Source organism: Dendrobates tinctorius, unplaced genomic scaffold (assembly GCF_039654945.1).
Source record: "Dendrobates tinctorius isolate UK_male_01 unplaced genomic scaffold, ASM3965494v1 ptg000293l, whole genome shotgun sequence".
Classification (NCBI taxonomy): Eukaryota; Metazoa; Chordata; class Amphibia; order Anura; family Dendrobatidae; genus Dendrobates; species Dendrobates tinctorius.
Genome location: NW_027361960.1, coordinates 6,198,403 through 6,224,165, shown reverse-complemented (window position 1 = coordinate 6,224,165; position 25,763 = coordinate 6,198,403). Strand labels below are relative to the sequence as shown.

Genomic DNA, 25,763 nt, shown 5'->3' with positions numbered 1-25,763 from the left:
ACCTGTTCTTGTTAAGTAGTGAAGTAATGTCGAAAATGTCTTACAGACTACAAGTTCTGCTGAAACAGAAGCTAAAACTCCTCAGGGACTTGTGAAAGGTCATGCCTACTCCATAACTGGCATGGATACGGTACGCTGCTTTTAATGCTTTTAATCTTGTTTGCTAATATCATAGCTTGTGTTATAGTAAATTATTTTATCCTTATAGCTGTACACACATTTGTAAGGGGGTGAAGAGGAAGAAGAGCCCATAAGGGGTTATCTCTCCTGCTCCGTGTCCGGAACCACCTAGCCAGACAGCAGGGTTGCTGGGGGTAAGACTTTCTGGCTTGGACAGACTGTACCATGTGACCGTGGGGGGCAGTGACGAGAGGGAAGGGGTGGTGGACAGGAAGTTGTGCAGGGTGAGGGCGCGAAAGCAGAGCGCGCAAGACACAGAGCGTGTGGTGTTGTGAGTTCATTTTCTGGTCTACCAGTTGTGAGTTCTCCTTCCAGGCTCCCTCTGGTGGTAACAGGAGGTAGTGAGGCTGATTTAATCAGTGGAGATCTGCCACCTGATAAGGAGGATGATGATTGGACCTCAGGAATCTCAGACTGGATTTAAGACAGCCGACGCCCTATTCTGGTGCTGGTGATTCCTTCTGGCTTGTCAGGTCTTGGTTCTCAGCTCTGTTCCAGTCAGCTCAAGATAAGTTTTTCTGCTAATGTTCTCACTTGATTTTGTTGGTCTATTCAGTTTTTTGTGTGGTCAGCCAGCCCCGGCTGGGGCTGTGCTGAATTTCCACTCTTATTTACCTGTATTTGCCAATTTGCTTTTTTGTCCCTTATTAGATTGGCCTCTTTTTGCTCTGTCTCAGAATATTTCAGAGAGCTGATATAGAGGGAGAAGTCTAGTGACTTCATGGTTAATTTTGTTATCAGAAGTGTTGGACATTATTTTTGTAGGGTTTTTGGCAGATTGCAGACAGTGTCTTTCCTTTCCTATCCTTTATAGTTAGTTTGGGCCCCATCGTTTGCTCAGCCTATTTTCCTGCCTGTGTTTTGTGTTTTCATCTTGTTTCACCGTCAATACATGTGTGGGGGCTCTCTTTTCTTTGGGGTCTGCTCTGGGGAAGTTAGTTTTCCCCTTTTCTTGCTTTAGACTTATTTAGTCCTCCGGCTGTGACGAAGTGTCTAGGTTCATCGTAGGAACACTCCACGGCTGCTGCTAGTTGTGTGGTTAGGATCAGGGATCTGCAATCTGCATAGTTACCAACCTCTGTGGTTTTCTGTGACTTAGCTTGTTTTGTTTTTTCCTCCTCGGTGACCCATTCATAATAGCAATGAGTCAAAGAGCAGGCTCCAGCACCACGCTCCCAGAGAAAGAGAACCTCCTGTCAATGGACTGAGACTGAAGGATGAGGCTTTGAGAGCGCCGTGTGTGAGTACATGGACCCGATACCCTCCGTGACAAGAGGAGACTTCCCCCCTGACAGTGCAGAGACAGTGACACAAACGCGCAGTCCCAGGGACCGCAGTGACAAACCGGAGCCCTTGAGTGTGGTAAAGAGACTTCCCAATTTGCGCAGCATGGTTCCCGCGGAGAGACAGACAGGGTATCACACAGACTCAGAGCAGGGGAGACTCAGGTTCGCAGAGTCTCCCTTCTCCTTGCGTTAACCCCTGAGGTCCCAACTACGTTCAAAGTAGAGACTCTAGAGACTGCAAGCGCCGCTGTTGTTGGTGCCAACGTGGGAGGAGTAGACTATTCAATCAAGCTTTCCCCGGACTGATAAGTTACAATTACCTGAGTTTTAACGCCTGCATAACTTTTATTGCTTTCTACAGTTCCATTGTACTGTTCTACTGTTTTATACTGTCACATTTATCCCCCTACTGCTTCTCCCTGCGTGGAGAGAAAATCCCTGTAAATAAACCTTTAACTGGTCTGTCTCGGATCCGTGGCGACATCCTCAGTACCTGCAGTTTATTACACATTCACTGACTATAGCTTGTAGGTACAGTGATAAGTGTTGGCTCTTCATCAGTTTTTTTTATTGCTCTGAATAATTTTGTATTGATAAGGCTGAAGGTCACTTTATAATTATCTCCTGTGCTGAATGAAATATTAGTAGATCTGAAAAAATCTACTTTGATATAAAAGAGTACTTCTCATACTGTCAGGTGCAGCTATGGAGGTAGATCTGGATAGAGAGATCATATCAGATCTTTTGTGGCTGTTCTTCACTCTAGCAATGTAAAATAACTAATTTCCTTTTTTGAATGTTTTAATGTTACAATTGAGTCAAAAGAAATGGTAGATTAAAGTCATTATTCTAATTTTGGCTTGGACTTCAACCACTACTGGTGCTGCTAAGTTCTTGCCCCAGCAGAAACAGATAAAGTTCATGATTCGCTGAGACTAGCATTTCATACACTTTTAATAAGGCGCATTTAGGAATAAGATGTGCCAAATTCATTAAGAGGTGTACACCATATACTTTAGTGAATTCAATGCATCTTATTAGTGGCTGGCCACCACTTTCCAAGGATTTGACAGGCGGGTGTAGCCATGCCCCATTCCACCCCCCTCAAGAGCTGCTTGAAACTGACATAAAAAAGTCCCTAAATTTTGCCATATAATGTGTTTTTATTCAGGCAGAATCACTTTGCTGTATTGGGCTCTGAAAGCCTACAGAAATCTGCACCATAGAGCAAGTGTTTCAGGCCATTTGTTTTGTATTAGTTTTAGAAGCCATTAGAGGAGTTGTCCAATCCTCAGGATAAGTCAATGATATCTAATACGTGGCACCCCTGTGGATAAGCTCTGATGCTGGACAGATGTGTATATATTGAACAAAGCTGCATTTTGCAGCTCAATTCAGTGGATAATGATGAGCGAGCATGCTCAGATATCTTGTAATCCGAGCATGCTCAGGTGGTATCCAAGAATATCAGGTATGCTCAATAATACAGGAGCTTCTCAATAAATTAGAATTTCATCAAAAAGTTAATTTATTTCAGTTCTTCAATACAAAAAGTGAAACTCATATATTATATAGAGTCATTACAAGCAGAGTGATCTATTTCACGTGTTTATTTCTTTTATTGTTGACGATCATGGCTTACAGCTAGAGTTGAGCGAAACGGGTCGAAAAAATTCAAAAGTCGCCAACTTTCGCCAAAGTCGGTTTTCATGAAACGAAACCCGACCTTAGCGTGAGGTCGGCTACGAGGTCGGCGACCATCGCGCCAAAGTCGCGTTTCAAAAGATGCTTTTGCGCCCTTTTTCAGCCAATCAGGAAGAACGGACACTGTGGGCAACGTGATGACATAGGCAGCGGTTACCAACATGTTTGTGAAGGGCATGCAAGTGATTGGCTTGCATTGTGAGGCGTCACAGGGGGTATAAAAGGGCGTGCACGCCGACCGCCATGTTACTTATACTGATCTCAGAATAGGGAGAGCTGCTGATTCTGTAGGGAGAGCATTAGGCATGGAAGACGATACCAAAAACTACTTCTGCTGCTAGCGATTTTGCCTGTTCAACACACCAGTTACTGTGCAGTGCAAGGGGAGGCTATATTTTGGTGAATCAGCTCTGTTGGTTATTAGGCTGCCTTTTAAGGCTCCCTGATAGCTGTATTGCTGTTTTCACACTGCTGAGCAAACTGCTTTTTTCAAAGCAATCCAAATTTTATTGTTTTGTCCTGGTGAGTTACTGAGCGTTAATTTTTTCACACACCGTACAGCGGTGTAGGCTGCTCAAACAGTACCGTGTACCGGCTGTTATCCCGGCCAAATTGAAGCTATCTGTTTGTGACTCTGTAAGGAAAAGCCGAGTAGTTTGTCCGTTCTTACAGACCTACACTCTAGGGAGATTCCAATTCTGCCCAATTCTATATACACCTTGTAGCTAGTCATACACTAGGCAATTTCTGCCTGTCACATTGCGGTGTAATCTGTCCTGGGCCAGAGACAATAGTTCAGCATCCTCCAATCTACAGTGAGCTTCAAATTCTCACCAATACTATATACAGCTTCTGCCTTCTCATACACCAGCCAATTTCTGCCTGTCACATTGCGGTGTAATCTCTACTGGGCCTGAGACAATAGTTCAGCGTCCTCCAATCTACAGTGAGATTCAAATTCTCACCAATACTATATACAGTTTCTGCCTTCTCATACACCAGCCAATTTCTGCCTGTCACATTGCGGTGTAATCTCTACTGGGCCTGAGACAATAGTTCAGTGTCCGTCAAGCTACAGTGAGATTCAAATTCTCACCACTACTATATACAGCTTCTGTCTTCTCATACACCAGCCAATTTCTGCCTGTCACATTGCGGTGTAATCTCTACTGGGCCTGAGACAATAGTTCAGCGTCCTCCAATCTACAGTGAGATTCAAATTCTCACCAATACTCTATAGACCCTTTACCTTGTTTTACCGTACTATATAGCTGTTGTTATTTTGGGTACCTTTTTCAAAAAAATGAAGAAGTATGGTGGAAGATGCCGTGGAAGTGGGCGGGGGTTGCTAGCTGGTCCTGATGGTGGTGGTGCTTCTGCTGGTTTGTGGCAAAAGCACAATAGCACCTAAGGCAGGAGGTGGTGAGCCGGCATCATTGTCTGGCTCCACAAGGCCTCGTAGGCTCCCTTTTCTGGGAGTAGGTAAACCACTTTTAAAGCCGGAGCTTCAGGAACAAGTTTTGGCTTACATTGCTGACACAGCCTCCAGCTCTATCGCCTCCTCTTCTGAAGTTTCAAAAAATAAAAGCACTGCGTCGTCAGTGGAGGCTCCTGGTCAGGAACAACACCTTTCCTTGTGTCCTTCACCCCTACCAAAAGTGAAGGATGCGGCAGGCCACACTACAGATTACTCCATGGAGCTCTTTTCTCATACCATGCCTGGGTTATCAAGTCAAATCATGAATTCCACAGTCCAAGATGAATCTGACATGGAGTGCACTGATGCACAGCCACTGTGAGATTTATCTGCTGGTACATTCACTCAGAGCACTACATTGTCCTCGCAGAGTACTGAGCCAGAATCTGACCCTGATGAAACTCAGGTGCCCCTTCCCGCATACTATACCACCATACACGGTGACACAGAGGAAGGTGCACATGACATTGAAAAGGAGGTGATGGATGACCCAGTTGTTGACCCAGATTGGCATCCATTGGGGGAAGAGGGTTCCGCTGCCAATAGCTCAAATGAGGAGGAGCATCCGCAGCAGGCATCGACATCGCAACAGCTGTTATCCGGCAGGCCCGGAGGAGTCCAAAAACAGGTTACAAAAACCAAAAGAGTTGCAGGACAGCTTGGCCAGACGGTCAAAATAGCACAACGTGCAAGGCCTCAAAATGTCTTCCATAGTATGAAGAGTGCAGTGTGGCACTTTTTTGAACAAAATCCTAATGATCAGGCCAAGGTTATCTGTAAGAAGTGCGCAAAGACCTTTAGCCGAGGGAAAAACGGAGAAATTTGAATACCAGTTGCATGCTTAGACATTTAACCACCATGCACTTGCAAGCGTGGACGGACTACCAAACCTCACGTACCACATGTGCAACTGCTCCCAAAGAAGGTAGTCAGCAACGCTACATTGTTTCCCCCACTGTAAGCCCACCGGTTAGCACACCACCAGCAGCAAATGTTGAGGTGTCGTCGCAAGGCCAAAGCAGTCAGGGAATCACAATGTTATATCAACGAAAGACTGAATCTACGCCATCAGAAAGAACACCAACTCCATCACCATCATCAACCCTCTCTCAGTCCGCCATGTCCACCGCTAGTTCCACCATATGCAGCTCTCAAGTCCAGCTCACCTTACCAGAGACTGAGTAGGACAAGAAAGTACTCATCCTCTCATCCACGTACACTGGGTTTGAACGCCCACATTGCCAAACTAATCTCGTTAGAGATGATGCCCTACCGGTTGGTTGAAAGCGCAGCTTTCCGCGAACTCATGGCCTACGCAGTACCACGCTATGACCTACCCAGTCGCCACTTCTTTTCTCGCAAAGCCATCCCAGCCCTCCACCTTCATGTGAAAGACCGCATTGTCCATGCACTCAAGCAATCAGTGAGTGGAAAGGTGCACCTCACAACTGATGCATGGTCCAGTAGGCATGGCCAGGGCCGTTACGTGTCCATCACTGCGCACTGGGTTAATGTGGTGGATGCAGGGTCCACAGGGGACAGCGGTGGTGGGACAGTGCTGCCTAGCCCACGGTATAGGAAACAGTTGGCTGTAGGCGTTCGACCCTCCTCCTCCAGAAGCGAAAGCTCGTCCACAGAGGGCAGTCGCATGAGCACTCCATCCGCAGCTGGCAGTGTTGCACACGAGGTGTCCCCCTATCGATCAGCTAGTGGAAAGCGTCAGCAGGCTGTGTTCCAGATGATGTGTTTGGGCAACAGACACACCGCAGAGGTACTGGCCGACTACTTTCAGCGACAAACTGAGTCATGGCTGGGCAGTCTACATCTTGAGGCAGGCAAGGTAGTTAGTGATAACAGCCGGAATTTTGTGGTAGCCATAGCCCTTTCAAAACTCAGACACATACCTTGCTTGGCTCACACCTTGAACCTGGTGGTGCAGTGCTTCCTCAATAATTATCTGGAGTTAACAGGCCTGCTCCATAAGGTTCGAAGACTGTGCTCGCACATCCGCCGGTCGCCGGTACACTCCAGTCGTATGCAGAAGCTGCAGGGATTGCTCCACCTTCCCAAGTACCGCCTAATTATTGACGTTGCAACAAGGTGGAACTCCACCCTGCACATGGTTGAGCGGCTGTGCGAACAGAGGCAGGCCGTAATGCATTTGTGGGAGGATACACGGGTAGGCATCTGTTGATCTTTTGCACTGTCTTCAGAATATACCTGAGTGCTGGTATAGTCTTTTGAAGCCTAGCGACTTCAGGGCCTGTTTTTCCTATCAGTCGGTTGGCTCATTTTGATAGGGTTTTTGCGGATGGCAGACAGCAGCTTTCCTATCCTGTCCTATGTAGTTAGCTTGGGCTCCATCATTTGCTCAACCTATCTTTCTATCTGTGTTAGTGTTTTCATCTTGCTTCACCGTCATTATATGTTGGGGGCTGCCTATTGCTTTGGGGTCTGCTCTGGGGCAGTTTAGTTTTTCCCCCTTTCTGTCTTTAGGCTATGTAGCTCTCCGGCTGTGATCGAGGGGTCTAGGGCACCGTAGGAACCCCCCACGGCTACTGCTAGTTGTTGTGGATAGGTTCAGGGGTCTGCAATCTGATGGCTGCCAACCTCTCTGGTTTTTCTGGACTTAGCTGGTATTTTGTTTTTTCCTCCTTCGGTGACTCATCATAACAGTACCCTTTCTCACCTTTGTCCAATCACGTCTAATCCATACTGGGCCTGAGACTGTCTGAGCCTGCCTCCTGATCTATAGACATAGGTTTTTAATGGATAAACTATGCTATACATACCTGTAATCCGGTGATACGTTACCCTTTCTCACCTTTTGTCCAATCACGTTTAATCCATACTGGGCCGGAGACCGTCTGAGCCTGCCTCCTGATCTATAGATATAGGTTTTTAATGTGTAAACTATGCTATATATACCTGCTATCCAGTGATAATGTACCCTTTCTCAACTTTGTACAATCTGGTCAAATCCATACTGGGCCTGAGAACGGCTGCCGAGCTGTTAAGCAAGCTACAGCACCTGTGGTTTGGACACGTAATTTTTTCATTTTTTCAGGAATGCCGGTTAGGCCTAATTCCGTAATTGCGGTTGACCTGCACTTACTGGGAAATCATCGTTCGTGGGGAATAATAGGTATCCCAGATCCCCATCACTAACGGTGTTCAGCGGGTTATCAGCACCTGTAAGCGACAAAAGCTGGTCCTTTCAGTGTAGCGTGCATGCAGCCCCGGACATGTAAGGGCATGATAGACCTGTTATTGCTCGATCTCGCGTGCCAGAGCCTCACGTATCCCTCTAGTAAGCTTGACGCGTACCGCGGGGGCATGCCGGAGTCTCGGTCGTTAACGGAATAAAGCTGAGAAATCGCTAGCACAACTACAAATGGACATACCACACCACACACAGAATCGACAAAGCTTGCAATCTGTCCATCTTTTCTGTAGCTTGTATGGTTGTGGTTTCCCGGGTGGAGTCCAATTAAGCCACAGGCTCCACTCCTGGTGGTGCCCTTTTGGACATTCCTTTAAGGTTCAGCTTTGCAATAATACAGCCCCCGGAAACCAAACACTTTGCCTTCATGGACGCAGTTTGGAAGTTTGTGGGAATAACGCCGCCCCATCAGCAGTTGGCATAATTTATTGGTAGGAAGTCCGATGGTATATGATCGTGTACGATTTCAGAATTTTTTTTTTTTTTTTGTTTGTGTTTTACATTTTTATTCCAGCCTTTCTTGACTTCATAAGGGCATGACAAGCCTATATCTGTGTCTCCTCCACCTCCTCCTTTTACTCCTCCACCTCTTTTCTAAATGTAGTTGCCCTTTTCCATATGTTATTTTTGTCTTCTGAGCATTTTGTCTGCTTTGGGACTCCTTTAAATGTGTTTTGTAATTGTTTTTTATGTGTTTGTATGTGTTTGTGTTTGCCTGCCATTGTTTTCAATGGGGTTCGACGGTGTTCTTCGAACGTTCGACGAACATTCGACGAACTTGCCTCCTGTGCGACAAACCAAAACACTAGCGGGGTGGTTCAACACTACTCCTGATATATAGAAGTACATTGTTAATGTTTAAACTATGCTATATATACATTGTATCTGGTGATACTGTACCCTTTTTGCCAGAAGTCCTCCTCCAAGCAACACTCTAAGTGTGTTATGAATGGGTCACCGAAGGAGGCAAAAACAAAAATACAAGCTAAGTCCAGAAAACCAGAGAGATTGCTTGCTATCGGATTGCAGACCCCTGATCCTATTCACACAACTAACAGTAGCCGTGGGGGGTTCCTACGGTGCCCTAGACCCCTCGTTCACAGCCGGAGAACTAAATAAGCCTAAAGAAAGAAAGGGGAAATCTAAACTGCCCCAGAACAGACCCCAAAGCAATAGACAGCCCCCAACATGTATTGTCGGTGAAAAGCAGATGAAAACACAAACACAGACAGAAACACAGGTTGAGCAAACGATGGGGCCCAACTAACTAAATAGGAAAGGACAGAAACGATGCTGGCTGCAATCCGCAAAAATTCTGCCAAAATAATGTCCAACACGTCTGATAGAAAAAAGGCCCTGAAGTCACTAGACTTCAAAAACACTATATCAGCACTCAGGTATATTCTGAAGACTGAGCAAAAGATCAACTTGACCAGAGACAAAAATGGAGCTCAGCCTGTACCAACAAGGGCAGGCAGAACACAAACACTAAGTAAACAGACACAATCTCATGGAAAAATAAGAGAGCAAAAACTTAGCTTTCAGAAGACAGGTACAGAACTGGTTTGCAAGAGCTCAGAGCAGAAAGGATCACCAGCACCCCTGTAGGGCGTCGGCTGCCTTATATCCACTCAGTGATTCCGGGTGTCCAATCAGGCTCCACCTGTTCAGATGACAGGTTCTTCCCAACCCAATCAATTTCACTACCTCTCTTCACCAGCAGAGGGAGTTCATCAGACGTCTACGGTGAAGGGGAAAATGAACTCACAACAAAGTGTATCATTGACACCTGGAACATTGTCCCTTATGTGTGATTATTTCTTGCTGAGTGATCCATCCTGAGCGTGTGAGTGTCTATGGGTTACTCCTGCAATTTAGATGTACATTTAAAAATTACCCCAACACTGTATACAGCTCTACGCTTGTGATACATTACCCATTTACTGCTTGTTATATTCTTGTCTAATCCAAACTGACCAAATGAGAGTTATTTTCTGACTGTGGAAATAAATACTGAAATTGACAACAATGACACCTACACTGTGTTCAGCTGTACTCTTGAGATCCATTACCGTTTTACGGCTTTTTAGATTGTGTTGTAATCCAATACTGAGCCTGAGAGTGTCTGTGTGTGCCTCCTCAAACATCTACGGAGATATAGAATGTTTAAACTATACTATATATACCTGCTATCTGATGATACTGTACACTTTGTCTAACTTTTATATTCTTGTCTAATTCTTACTGAGCCTGTGAGCGTCTCTGTGTGACTGATGGAATATATAGGGAGATTGACAATTATCCTTTGACTGAATAGAGCTGTAAGCTTCTGATACAGTGCCATATATCTGATGTTATTTTGGGTCTATTTTCTGCAAAATTTTGAAGTTTGGTGGAAGAGGCCACGGACGTTGTTGTGGGGGGGCCAGCTGGTGCTGATGGTGGTGGTACATCTGCTGGTAGTGGCAAAAGCACAATAGCAGCTAAGGCAGGAGGTGTTGAGCCTGCGTCATGGTCTGGCTCCAGAACGCCTGGAAGGCTACCTTTTCTGGGAGTAGGTTAACCGCTATTAAAGGCGGAGCATGAGTAACTGGTTTTGGCTTACATTGCCAGAACAGACTCCAGCAAATATGCCCTCCTCTTCTGAAGTTTCAAAAAATGCAAGCACTGAGTCGTCAAGTGCTGGCTCCTGGTCAGGAAGAACCCCTTTCCTTGTGTCCTTCAACCCCACCAAAAGTGAATGAATGATGCAGCAGGCCACACTTCACATTAGTCCATGTAGCTCTTTCTATCATACCATGCCTTGGTTATCAAGTCAAATCATGAATTCCCAAGTCCAAGATGAATCAGACATGGAGTGTGGGTGGCCAGCCAGGGCAGTGGGGTTAATCGGTACCGGGCCGGTGTCTCACAGGGATGTGTCATGGTGGTGGTGACCCGTTCCGTGGCCCTGGGCGTCTATGCAAAGGGGTGAATTACGTTTATAGGTGAATGATACGTGACGCCACCTGTGGTTTCTGATTAGATTGACCAGCGCTGCAGTGTCGCTTCTCTGGGACAGATGTTGTGGTGCAGCTAAGATGTAGAAGCCCTGCACAGGTAGGGCTGTTGTCACAAGGCAGATGAAAGAGTTGGTAGATGGTGTGCAGTACAGGATGTAGCAGAGCCGTGCGCGAGGCGCAGGAGAAAGATGACAGGCAGTCGTGCAGTTCCTTTAAATGTACTTGGTAAGTGCCGTCCAGGACCCAGAGTACAGATGGAGAAGGAGTTGGTCAGACTGGAAGCCAATTTGGAATTCTCTCTCTGCAGATAGGTAGTGTGGCCTCCGTTCTAGCGCTTATCTGAGGTACTCGCAGTGCTGAGTTCACTGAAGTTCCCCCTGTTGACTCTCTTTTGGAACTTTCTTGTATGGCAGGCAGCCGTAGCCTTTTCCTTCTGGCTCCCACACGTCGATGCTGGGGCCTCCGAGTCTTAGTTGGGTACAGAGCATTTACAGCTGCTACTTCCTCCAGTTTCTGCTGCAGGAACGTCGGTGTCCCTACAAACTCGGAGACCGGAATCCGGACCATGCGCTCCAGCTAGGAGTGAGCCTTAACTCTGCTCATCCTCCAGCTCCCCTTCTCACGTCCACACACTTCCCCTTCCCTGCACAGAGTGCCCTAACTTACCTCCTCCCGACCACAGCGAGCAGCTCCTCAGCAGTCAGGTTCAGAGGTCTCCCTGCTGGCCTGGAGTGGGAAATGTGTTCTGTGTTGGTTGAACTGCTAGAGAGACCCTTCGTTGCTCTCAAGCATGACATCACACTCCCTAGGAGGAAGGTAATGCCACTGTGGCGACCGTACTCCTGGGGACGCCACAAGTGCACTGATGCCCAGCCACTGCTAGATGATTCTGCTGGTACATTGACCCAGACCACTACATTCCCCTCACACTCTACACTGCCAGAATCTGACTCTGAGGAAACTCAGGTTCCCCTTCCCGCATACTATACCACCTTACAAGGTGACAGAGAGGAAGGTGCAGATGAAAGTGCAGGTTCCTTGAGCAGGTGGGGGGCATACTCATGGGCGACGGCACTGGCACAGGTCCCCTCACTCACCGTCAGACACACCGCCACACACCGCCGTACTATGAGGGGCCCTGTGCCAGTGCAGTCGCCAACGAGTGGGCCCCCCTGCTTGCTCCGGACCACAGCACTTGCAAAGTTTAAATACTTGCCTCTCCCTGCTCCACCGCCATGACGTCTTCCGCGTGTCCTGACAGTGATATTCTTATCAGAGAGCGCAATGACATCACGTCTGTACGCCCTCTGCCTCAAAAGCCAAGTGCAGTGAGATGGAAGATGGGGACGACGAGGAGTCCAGACTAGTACAGGGATTCCCTAGCGAGGAGACTTATTTAATTGTTTTCAATGTTGGGACAGCAATTTTTGGGGACCACTATACTCTGGAGAATGATATATGGGGCCCACCATACACTGGAGCATTCCAAAGGTGGACATCAGACACTGGAGCAGCATTTACAGGGCCCATTATACACTGCAGCATTAGAAATGGGGCCCATTATATATGGAGCATTATTTGGGCCCATAAGACAGTGGAGCATCTTCCATGGGGACCAACATATACTGTAGCATTATGTGGAGCTCATCATATACTGTTTCAAACATTATATGGGACAAATAATTCTGTATGGAGAAATATTATATGGGCCTCATTACTCTGTATAGCGCACTATGCGGTGCCCATAATACTGTATGGAGTAATATACTGTCCGTTTTTGGAGTTATTGGAGAATTTACAATCGATATCAGTCATGAGATGTAAAAAGTGAAGTATTTTTCATTGTACTATACTGCTATTTCTCTACCGCAGGGTTTCCCAACTCCAGTCCTCAAGGCACACCAACAGATCATGTTTTCAGGATTTCCTTTGTATTGCACAGGTGAAGCAATTATCACCTGAGCAATACTAAGGAAATCCTGAAAACATGATCTGTTGGTGTGCCTTGAGGACTGGAGTTGGGAAACCCTGCTATACCGTATCGGAGCATCATGAGTTGTGGTATGTGTTAAAGGGGCGCTCTTTGGCCCAGGGCACATGAAAACCTGGAGCCAGCCCTACCCCTCCACAACTTTAGCCAAATAACCCCCAGTTTTCAGTGCGTAACTATTATTATGAAGTAAATTTAGGTTGACAAGCTTCAGTAATAAAAATTGATGTTTTTGCCATTCAAATGGGCACTGTAGGTGTGTTTAATGTCCTCCACTCCCTGCCGACTTTGCTTCCCCATTGACTTGCATTGGGTTTCGTGTTTCAGTCGGCCTTCGACTTTTCACGATAATCGGCCGATTTCGTTCGACCCGACTTTTGAGAAAGTCGGGTTTCATGAAACCCGACTCGACCCAAAAAAGGCAAAGTCGCTCATCTCTACTTACAGCCAATGAAAACCTAAAAGTCATTTTCTCAGTAAGTTAGAATAATTAACAAAAAACATCTGCAAAGGCTTCCTACGTGTTTAAAAAGGTCCCTTAGCCTGTTTCAGCTGCCTCCACAATCATGGGGAACACTGCTGACTTGACAAATGTCCAGAAGGCAGTCATTGAGACACTCCACAAGGGGGTAAGCCACAAAAGGTCATTGCTAAAGAATCTGGCTGTTCACAGAGTGCTGTATCCAAGCATATTAATGGAAAGTTGAGTGGAATTGAAAAGTATGGTAGAAAAAGTTGCACAAGCAACTGAGATAACCGCAGACTTGAAAGGATTGTTAAGAAAAGGCCATTCAAGAATTTGGGGGATATTCACAAGGAGTGGATTGCTGCTGGAGTCATAGCTTCATGAGCTACCACACACAGACGTATCCAGGACATGGGCTACAAGTGTCTCATTGATTGTGTCAAGCCACTCATGATCAATAGACCATGCAAGAAGCGTCTTACCTGGGCCATAGAGAAAAAGAACTGGACTGTTGCTCAGTGGTCCAAGGTGTTTTTTTCAGATGAAAGTAAATTTTGCATTTCATTTGGAAATCAAGGTTTTATCCAGACCAAAGTCAGCACAGCCATCTACCAGAAAACTTTAGAGCAATTCTTGCTTCTCACTGCCAAAAGTACCAATACCTGGTTTAAAAAAAACAGTATCACTGTGCTTGATTGGCCAGCAAACTCGCCTGACCTTAATCCCATAGAGAATCTACGGGGTATTGTCAAGAGGTAGATGAGAGACACCAGACCCAACAATGCAGACGAGCTGAAGGCTGCTATCAAAGCAAACTAGGCTTCCATAACACCTCAGCAGTGCCACATTGATGCAGTAATTGATGAAAAAGGAGCCCCGACCAAGTATTGAGTGCATTTCCTGAACATACAGGCCAACATTTCGGCTTTTAAAATCATTTTTCAAGCTGGAGTTATAGAGTATTCTAATTTACTGAGATAATGACTTTTGGGTTTTCATTGGCTGTAAGCCATAATCATCAACACTAACAGAAATAAACACTTGAAATACTCTGTTGGTAATGACTCTATATAATATATGAATTCCACTTTTTGCATTGAAGAACTGAAATAAATGAACTTTTTGATGATATTCTAATTTAGTGAGAAGCACTTGTTTGTTCGAGTCCTCGTGGCTGCATGATTCACGGCTGTTAGACAAGCCGCAACACATGGGGATATTGCCTGTTTGTTTGGCAATCCCCATATGTGTTGCGGCTGTCTAACAGCAAATCATGCAGCTGTGGTGTCTTCAACATATTACTCGAGCACGCCCAGGATATTCGGATGACACCTGAGCATGCTCGGATAACACAATATCCGAACACACTTTTTCATCACTAGTGTGAAGCTGTTCTGTAGTACTCAGCAGCGCCTATTACCATGGTGTGGTGCATTGCAGCTTCCTTCAGTGTTTTTATGTCTAGCCGCTGCTGTAAATTTTAATAATTGATTGGTGGGGGATCTGGGTGTCAGATACCCACTGATCCGGACAGCTTCTCTAAATCATCTTCAGCCCATAGTTTTACCCTATTCTTTGATTTCATCTGTCCAACCACTTTTTTTCTATAATATTGACTATAAAATAAAATCTGCCATTATTCCCTTTTATGTAATCCGATAGTTGATGTTTTTTCCTCCATTAATCATTGATATGTCATTTTGTGTCAATGAACTACATAATTTACACCAGTAAAGATTTTAAATTGAATCTTTCATTGATTGAGGATTAATGTGAGATCTAATTGTTCCCCTATTTTTTTAGGTGAATTATAGAGGACAAATGATACAGCTGATTAGAGTGAGGAACCCTTGGGGGCAAGTTGAATGGAATGGACCATGGAGTGACAAGTGAGTAGGAGCTTTCTCACTAGTGGTTTTTAGTTGTCTGCACTTTATTATTCTATTCTCCTGTTAACTGAAACTAGCTACATTCACTTCACATCAATCTGCTGCTCAAATACTAAGAGTCTGGTTAGATTGTGTGATATTCAATTGCCACACTATTTGGTATGGTGCAGCCGTTGGCCTACAGGAGGTGAGTGGAGCTTCTGTCACCACATTCCAGTCACACAGTCTGGCTGTACCCCAGTAATCTTGTGCATAGTTAAAGAAGCAGAGATAGAGCATTAACCCACTAAATAGGAATTTCCATCTTGTATATCCCTGGCATATCTCTCATTTTATTAGTAATAGGAGTGTGACTACACTAATTCTGAGACAAATTTACTGATTTCAAAGCTTTGGCCCCTGCACTCTTTTACCTTCACAACAATTTTCCCGGTTACAGTGCTGAATTTCTTCTTCAGAGCAACTGGCTGTGGTACTCCTGTGCAGGGAATGTGACAAAGTCACTGGTAAAGTGCTGGAGGGAAGATATGTTTCACTGTACTAAATGGTGTCAGTGATATGAAACCCAGAGATTTTCCTCCAGCACACTAAAGGGGGTTTTACACATAGCGATATCGCTAGCAATATCGCTAAAACGTCACTGGTTTTGTGACGTTATAGTGATATTGCTAGCGATATCGCTATGTGTGATACTTACCTCCGACCGGCTCCCCCGCTGTCCATCGCTGATCGCGCGAGAATGTCCGGCTCCATTTCTCGTCGTCTGCTTCCTGCTGAGACTTCCTGCTGTGACGACCAGCGACGCTGGAGGCGGGCGGGAGGACGCAGGATCGCTGTGTGTGAAAGGTGAGTATCGTGGGCTGCATCGCTGCTGCATCGCTGTGAGATCTTTCTGTGTGAAAGCTCACTAGCGATCATTTAGCGATGCACCAGCGATCCTGACCAGGTCGGATCGCTGGTCGGATCGCTGGTGCATCGCTAAATGTAAAAGGGCCTTAAGTGTTTAGAGGAGTTAAAAGCTAATTTGCATAATAGGCTGAGTTTTATGTGGACATCCATAGAGCAGGTGGGAGGAAATCCGCCTTCTCTCCACTCCAATGTGTGATCTGGGGCTTAAGTAGCTGGCCTCCAGAGGCAGAAGTTGTTCAGTAGGGCTAGAGAGAGGATCTCCAGTGGTTTGTGTCCAGAGGAGGAAAGCCTGAACATGTGTTGCTCCAGATAGGGCAGCCAATGTATGGACTATGTTAAAGCATTTTGTTTTTTCTTGGTCTCCTGTCTTGCCTGAAGGGCTGTGTTTGTTTTTCCCTTCATGTTGGTTTATGCCATCTGTCTAATAAACCATAAGAAGATTTAAAGGGAACCTGTCACCCCCCAGGGCGTTTTTAAGTCAAAGAGCCACCTTCAGCAGCACTAATGCTGCATTCTGTGAAGGTGGCTCTTCTGTTTCTGACCCCTAGTAACGCAGAAATATTGACTATTTTAAATAGGTCCTCATACCAGTAATGCGTCCCATAGGTATGGTGTCTCCCCCTGTATCAGCCTCCTTCCAGCCATCCATCATGCCCCTTTTGTGCCTGGGCGCCGCCTCCCAGCCGTCCATCATGCCCCTTGTCTTACGTGTGGGCGCCGCCTCCCATCCGTCCAGCATGCCCCTTTTGTGTGGGCGCCGCCTCTCAGCCATCTATCAGCCGTCCCAGCCATACAACTGCGAGGCGGGATCGGGGGCCTCTGCAACAAGCAGGCGCGATAGCCTGATGTCGGTTCTCAGGCAGCTAGCACTGCGCATGCCTGAGAACTGTTGTCACAGCGCAGGCACCGGCATACTACACAGGAGGAGGCGGCGACTCACAGGGGCATGATGGATGGCTGGGAGACGGTGCCCACACGCAAGACAAGGGGGCATGATGGACGGCTGGGAGGTGCCAGCACAAAAGGGGCATGATGGATAGCTGGGAGGCGGCTGATACAGGGGGACACACCATACCTATAGGACACATTACAGGTATGAGGATCTATTTATAAAAGTCAATATTTCTGCATTACTAGGGGTCAGAAACAGAAGAGCCACCATCACAGAATGCAGCCTTAGTGCTGCTGAAGGTGGCTCTTTTACTTAAAAACGCCCTGGAGGGGTGACAGGTTCCCTTTAAAGAGGCAGTTTTTCTGTTTTCTGCCTCCATGTACCTCTGAGTGAGCTGAACTATTACAGGAAAGCATGTGATCCCCAGCGATAATTGCTTACCCCCGATGTATTCCACTATCCACCACTTCAATTTTACCACCAACTTAATGTTATGAGCTTTTTTTTAGATAAGTTGAGTTTTTCATAGTTTATCTAACTGCTTAGATCCTGATTTTGCTATTGACTGTGGCATCTGAGGGATAAAAGAGCATAATCTTCGATCCTGGATGTTACAGCAAAGTGTCAGCTAACATCTGCTATGGATAATGCCATATACTTGTGTTGTGCATACTCTTCCTGTGGAACTGCATAATACTAACACTGTAAATGTGCACCATACAGTCATATGTTAAAGTTTGGGCACCCCTATTAATGTTAACTTTTTTTCTTTATAACAATTTTGGTTTTTGCAACAGCTATTTCAGTTTCATATATCTAATAACTGATGGACTCAGTTATATTTCTGGATTCAAATGAGGTTTATTGTGCTAACAGAAAATGTGCAATCTGCATGCATTTAAACAAAATTTGACCGGTGCAGAAGTATGGGCACCTCAACATAAAAGTGACATTAATATTTCGTAGAGCCTCCTTTTGCAGAAATAACAGCCTCTAGTCACTTCCTGTAGCTATTAATGAGTTCCTGGATCCTGGATGAAGGTATTTGTGACCATTCCTGTTTACAAAACAATTCCAGTTCAGTTAAGTTTGATGGTCGCCGAGCATGGACAGCCCGCTTCAAATCATCCCACAGATGTTCAATGATATTCATATCTGGGGACTGGGATGGCCATTCCAGAACATTGTAATTGTTCCTCTGCATGAATGCCTGAGTAGATTTGGAGCGGTGTTTTGGATCATTGTCTTGCTGAAATATCCATCCCCTGCGTAACTTCAACTTCGTCACTGATTCTTGCACATTATTGTCAAGAATCTGCTGATACTGAGTTGAATCCATGCGACCCTCAACTTTAACGAGATTCCCGGTGCCGGCATTGGCCACACAGCCCCAAAGCATGATGGAAACTCCACCAAATTTTACTGTGGGTAGCAAGTGTTTTTCTTGGAATGCTGTGTTTTTTAGCCTCCATGCAATAACGCCTTTTTGTATGACCAAACAACTCAATCTTTGTTTCATCAGTCCACAGAACCTTCTTCCAAAATGTAACTGGCTTGTCCAAATGAGCTTTTGCATACCTCAGGCGACTCTGTTTGTGGCGTGCTTGCAGAAACCGCTTCTTTCGCATCACTCTCCCATATAGCTTCTCCTTGTGCAAAGTGCGCTGTATTGTTGACCGATGCACAGTGACACCATCTGCAGCAAGATGATGCTGCAGGTCTTTGGAGGTGGTCTGTGGATTGTCCTTGACTGTTCTCACCATTCTTCTTCTCTGCCTTTCTGATATTTTTCTTGGCCTGCCACTTCTGGGCTTAACAAGAACTGTACCTGTGTTCTTCCATTTCCTTACCATGTTCCTCACAGTGGAAACTGACAGGCTAAATCTCTGAGTCAACTTTTTGTATCCTTCCCCTGAAAAGCTATGTTGAATAATCTTTGTTTTCATATCTTTTGAGAGTTGTTTTGAGGAGCCCATGATGCCACTCTTCATAGGAGAATCAAATAGGAGAACTACTTGCAAGTGGCCACCTTAAATACCTTTTCTCATGATTTGATACACCTGGCTATGAAGTTCAAAGCTCAATGAGGTTACAAAACCAATTTAGTGCTTCGGGAAGTCAGTAAAAAGTAGTTAGGAGTGTTCAAATCAAGAAGATGATTAGGGTGCCCATACTTTTTCACCAGTCAAATTTTGTTTAAATGCAGATTGCACATTTTCTGTTAGTACAATAAACCTCATTTGAATCCAGAAATATAACTGAGTCCATCAGTTATTAGATATATGAAACTGAAATAGCTGTTGCAAAAACCAAAATTGTTATAAAGAAAAAAGGTTAACATTAATAGGGGTGCCCAAACTTTAACATACGACTGTAGGTCATGGAGGATTTAACAAGATTTACCATACAATGCTGCCCTAAGAATAGTATGGGAACAAGTCTGCTCTACTGTTTAGCCCCAAAATATTGTGCCACTTAGCCATCAAGAGCTCTCAAGGTATACATCAGACTCCATTATGAGTTCAATGTCATGAGGACAGCAGTCTCCTACCTCTCTCATCAGTGATTGATGGTGTCATGATCCAAGGTGGATCTGACAAGTAAATGGACAAAGTGAACTTTTTTCCTTTGGCTTGGTGCCAAAGTGGGTTGATTGCCCCCGGTGGCCATAAGAATTATTACACGTGGTGTTGTTTGTTCTAAGTTGCCCTGGTGGTGGTGAGTGGTATTACACTTTAGTTTTAATGTGCACGTATTACAAATCAGGTGTGAGGCTCTATAAAAGAGTTTCAGGTGTGTTTGATGATCGTTGGTGATATTGATAGTTTGTCTTTCACAAGTAAGCCTGGGTGAATGATGGAGCTGAACAGGAGTCCTGGGCAGCCCAGCCAGAGGGGACGAGTGCCAGCTATGGAGTTTGCAGGGAGTGCTGGCGTGGATTGGTGGAGTTCAACGATGTGGTCTGCAAGAAGGGCTGGCATGGCGTGGTGGAGTCGCAGTTTATGGTGTCAGCAGGAAGTGCTTGCATGGCTTGGTGGAGTGGCGACTATGGTGAGAGTTGCACTGAGTATGCTGGATTTGGTTGCTGAAAACTGGACTCAAGCATGCTGGACTTTTTGGCAGAAGCTGGACTCATCTTTGGGACTCTGTTTACTGGGCAGCTGCAACTGGTGGTGGACTCTGCTCCAAGGCTGCACTATGGTGATGGATCCGGTTATGGTAATGGATCCGGTTGAAGGAGAAGATGCATGCAGGGTGTGGGCTCTGTTGCGGGGAGCATAAGCAACAGAGCAAAGCTAAGTGGTGTTCCCCCTTTATTGTCATTTTCCCTTATGTGTGTTTAGTGCAGTGGTGGGATTAGTTTCCACACCGACCAATTCCCTAGTGAGGGTTTAGGTGCAGGGCGAGTCAGGGTTTGAGGTACGCGTGCATCGCCCAGTGTGGAACCGGCATAGGGAATGTTAGGAGTGCAGGGACACTGGCTCAGGGGAGTACAGGAGGTCTCCACGTCCCTATTCCCTATCGCAGGCCCCACCATTGTTATTGTTACCCAGGTTTCCCCTTTATTATTTAAATTCGCCTTACTGGAGGCGGGGTTTCCAGACTACTGTATATATAATGTGTATTACCTAAATTCGCCAGTTGGAGGCGGTGTATCCAGCTGCAGGTTTTATTATTTAAATTCATCCTACTGGAGGCGGTGTATCCAGGGTAACGCGTGTCATGGGTTCACCTTGCGGTACTCGCTGCGTCCAGACACACATGACCCTGACAGATGGGTTGAAGGCTATAATGAAACACTAGCATTTACCTACTTTCCCCTTCCATCTTTCATATAATAGCTGTTTCTTAACTTGAATAACTGAGTACAGAATATTGGAAATTTTACCTTTCATCACTTTCTTACAGCTCTTCTGAATGGAACTCTATTGACCCAGCAGAAAGAAAACGCCTTTGTCAAACATCTTTGGATGACGGTGAATTCTGGTACATATATTTTATGTTCTTTGATCCCATCTTCACTGGATGCTTCTTTATATCCATGACTTGTTCTGTAACAGCAAATAATAGATTTTGACTCTGAGTAATAGGATATTTTTGTCTCCATTCATATCTAAAACAAAATGTAAAATATCAGCTGGTTTCTTGATCTTAGACTGATAGTTTAAAATACAAAGCTAAACTGTAAGTCAATATAAAAGGCTAAAATAAACAGATTGACCTGCGCTATAGGACTAAAGAAAATAAGGGGTTAAGTGAGCGGTGCTCCTTAACAATATCACATCCTCACTGCCTTGGAGTTTATCTGGCTTGGTCTATTGTTAGTAGCTCTCACTTCCTCCAGCTTTCACAAGCTGTCATTTGCCTTTGTATTGTTAAGGAGCATGGCTCACTTAACCCCTTGGAGTAAGGGTACCGTTACACATAGCGATGCACCAGCGATCCCGACAACGATATGGATTGCTGGTGCATCGCTAAGTGGTCGCTAGTGAGCTGCCACACAGGCAGATCTCACCAGTGACATCGCAGGGGTCGGGGGTCGCTACTTACCTGTCAGACGCGGCGATCCTGACGTCCTCCCGCCCGCGTCCATGCCTCGCTCGTCGGCGCCACAGGAAGCGCAGCAGGAAGTGGCCGGCGAGAAATGATCCAGGACTTTCTCGCGCGATCAGTGATAATCAGCGGGGGAGCCGGTCGGAGGTAAGTATCACATGTAGCGATATCGCTAGCAATATCGCTGCTACGTCACAAAATCGGTGACTTTATAGCGATATTGCTAGCGATATCGCAGTGTGTAACGGGGGCTTAAGACATCTGCCGTGCATCTTTTCACCTCTATCAAAGAGTAGCAGTCACAGCCACCAATTTGCATCACATCTATTGGTCTGCCTTCTATTGGTGAGTGATATGTTATATATACTGTACATGCCATTATTTTATCCATGTATGTTTTAGAGTGGGTTGTTTCTCTATTTGGTTTTTATCATTGCTTATTTTCTTTAGTCCTATAGCGCAGGTCAATCTGTTTATTTTCGCTATTTTATGTAGTTTGGGCTGACACGACCCCTATTTGACCTCAGCAGCTGAGGACACAGTTCTCTATTTTGCCGGTAAGCCCTTGTGTGATTTTTTTTTTGTTCTTTTTTTGTTCTTTTTTTTTTTTGTTCTTCAATATAAAAGGCTGTTCAAGGGGCGACTAGATGAATTTGTAAAATTAGGTATCGTTATGGAGATGCTATGATGTATCTTTAAAATAGCATAAAAATAAATTATTTTATTATGTTTAATGGCTGTAGGATCTGAATTAAAAAAAACGAGAGCTAAAGATTCACGTACCTGTTAAAAGTAAAGAGGTTGTCCACTACTAGGTCAACCCCTTCTTGATCTAAATGTTTGTTGCGGATAATATAAAAAGCTTATTCTCATCTCCCGTGCCGGCGCCAATTCAGCGGTGTCAGCACTCGCATTCCTGGGATCTCATGCAGTTGTTTTGACATGTGAGCCTGGCGCCCAATCAGTGATGGTATCACTAGCCCCACCTTTGGACAAATCGAACATCCAGAGGTAGTGAAAGAGCAGCCACAGTCCTGACTTCCTCTGGATGTTTGATTTGTCCAAAGGCGAAGCCAGTGATGCTATCGCTGATTGGGCGCCAAGCACATGTCTCATTAAAAGCATTCCCACAGCTCTCGTGCAGTTGTAATAACACTGCTGGAACGGCATCGACAGGGGAGATGAGTATAAGCATTTTTATCTTATCAGGGCCAAATGTGGGGTATGAGAAGGGGTTATCCAAGTCGTGGACAACTTCTTTAAGAATACAGCACTGCTTACCTGCCCAGATCTCTGAACAAATGCACTACAGGATGCATTCAGCCCATGTAGCAAAGATGTTGGCAACACAGGTGCAAAATACTAAATAAACAGCCAGTCACAGCCTACCAATTAATGGAGGGAATGACTGCCTAGTATGTGTTTGCACTATAGAGGCCTGAATAGGACGCTGTTCACATGAAAGTAATGCATTGTGTCTGGTTCACAACCTAGTAGTCACTCCAGTTGCGTAGCAACTGTTTGTGGCGCCCGGGGCGGTCGAAAAATTTGCCGCCCCTTTGGTCGTTGATAATTCAGAAGCATCCGAAGAGCCCACACTACACTCAAAGATCTAATTTTTAGTCTGCTACTAACTCTGCTATTATTTCTAAATTTCTAGACTTTCAACTTCTTGCAGTTCTCTATATATATGTATGTATTAGCTTGATGATGCTGGATGAAGACCTAATGGCTTTTTTTAATAATAATTTTTAATAATGTGACAGAAAAAAAAACAAAGTACAAATTATTTTGGCGGACAGGGGGCGGACACTGACAGCTTGGGGTCCCTGTGCAAGAAATGTGTCCGGGCCCCCCTCCTTTTATGGCGTCAAAGCTACGTGTGTGTGTATATATATATATATATATATATATATATATATATATATATAGATAGATAGATAGATAGATAGATAGATAGATAGATTATTGATATTATATAGCCACACACACACATACAGGTACAGTGGGGCAAAAAAGTATTTAGTCAGTCAGCAATAGTGCAAGTTCCACCACTTAAAAAGATGAGAGGCGTCTGTAATTTACATCATAGGTAGACCTCAACTATGGGAGACAAACTGAGAAAAAAATATCAAGAAAATCACATTGTCTGTTTTTTTTTCATTTTATTTGCATATTATGGTGGAAAATAAGTATTTGGTCAGAAACAAGCATTCAAGATTTCTGGCTCTCACAGACCTGTAACTTCTTCTTTAAGAGTCTCCTCTTTCCTCCACTCATTACCTGTAGTAATGGCACCTGTTTAAACTTGTTATCAGTATAAAAAGACACCTGTGCACACCCTCAAACAGTCTGACTCCAAACTCCTCTATGGTGAAGACCAAAGAGCTGTCAAAGGACACCAGAAACAAAATTGTAGCCCTGCACCAGGCTGGGAAGACTTAATCTGCAATAGCCAACCAGCTTGGAGTGAAGAAATCAACTGTGGGAGCAATAATTAGAAAATGGAAGACATACAAGACCACTGATAATCTCCCTCGATCTGGTGCTCCACGCAAAATCCCACCCCGTGGGGTCAGAATGATCACAAGAACGGTGAGCAAAAATCCCAGAACCACGCGGGGGGACCTAGTGAATGAACTGCAGAGAGCTGGGACCAATGTAACAAGGCCTACCATAAGTAACACACTACGCCACCATGGACTCAGATCCTGCAGTGCCAGACGTGTCCCACTGCTTAAGCCTGTACATGTCCGGGCCCGTCTGAAGTTTGCTAGAGAGCTTTTGGATGATCCAGAGGAGTTTTGGGAGAATGTCCTATGGTCTGATGAAACCAAACTGGAACTGTTTGGTAGAAACACAACTTGTCGTGTTTGGAGGAAAAAGAATACTGAGTTGCATCCATCAAACACCATACCTACTGTAAAGCATGGTGGTGGAAACATCATGCTTTGGGGCTGTTCCTCTGCAAAGGGGCCAGGACGACTGATCCGGGTACATGAAAGAATGAATGGGGCCATGTATCGTGAGATTTTGAGTGCAAACCTCCTTCCATCAGCAAGGGCATTGAATATGAAACGTGGCTGGGTCTTTCAACATGACAATGATTCAAAGCACACCGCCAGGACAACGAAGGAGTGGCTTCGTAAGAAGCATTTCAAGGTCCTGGAGTGGCCTAGCCAGTCTCCAGATCTCAACCCTATAGAAAACCTTTGGAGGGAGTTGAAAGTCCGTGTTGCCAAGCGAAAAGCCAAAAACATCACTGCTCTAGAGGAGATCTGCATGGAGGAATGGGCCAACATACCAACAACAGTGTGTGGCAACCTTGTGAAGACTTACAGAAAACGTTTGACCTCTCTCATTGCCAACAAAGGATATATCACAAAGTATTGAGATGAAATTTTGTTTCTGACCAAATACTTATTTTCCACCATAATATGCAAATAAAATGAAAAAAAAACAGACAATGTGATTTTCTGGATTTTTTTTTCTCAGTTTGTCTCCCATAGTTGAGGTCTACCTATGATGTAAATTACAGACGCCTCTCATCTTTTTAAGTGGTGGAACTTGCACTATTGCTGACTGACTAAATACTTTTTTGCCCCACTGTATATATTACATAGTCTCCTTTATTATGTATATTGCTGTCCCATACACAGTGCCTTCTCTTGTTATGTACAGTTCCGTCCCTTACATATTGGATTATATAGAGCCCTGTTTTTTATTACATACCGTCCTGTCTTGTTAGCTGTATAATGCAATGATGGCTGATGGAGCATGGGAAAGCTTCCTTTCTAATGGAGGAGCTGATGGACTGGTCGTCTGGTCACCGGCTCCTCGATCAGCAGTCATTTTATATCTAGCAAGAGAGGGGACCATGTAATAAAAGAGGGCGCTGTGAATAACAAAAATAACAAGAATACACTATGTAAGAGACAGCACTGTACATAACAGCAGAGGAAGCTATATAATAAGGGACGGCACCATATATAACTAGAGAGGATGGTAGGTAATAAGGGGCGGTGTTATACATAATAAAAGAGGAAACTATGTAACTAAGGATGGTGTTATACATAATTAGTGAGTACACTATATACTAAGGGACTGTGTTATACATAATAAACGATAATGTCTTCCTCCACCTCCCCCTGTTCCTAAGGCCATTATAAGTCCCCCTTCCTCCCATCCCAA

The 25,763-nt window shown here is 45.0% G+C and overlaps 1 protein-coding gene across 1 annotated transcript in view; it reads left to right on the top strand.

Annotated features, from left to right (window-relative positions):
- CAPN9 (calpain 9) overlaps positions 1–25,763 on the top strand; it is a 305,702-nt gene that overhangs the window by 142,846 nt on the left and 137,093 nt on the right. Inside the window, exons 6-8 of the mRNA XM_073560090.1 lie at positions 47–130; positions 15,132–15,217; positions 20,928–21,005. Coding sequence (XP_073416191.1) covers positions 47–130; positions 15,132–15,217; positions 20,928–21,005 — 248 coding nt within the window. The remainder of the gene's footprint in view (positions 1–46; positions 131–15,131; positions 15,218–20,927; positions 21,006–25,763) is intronic.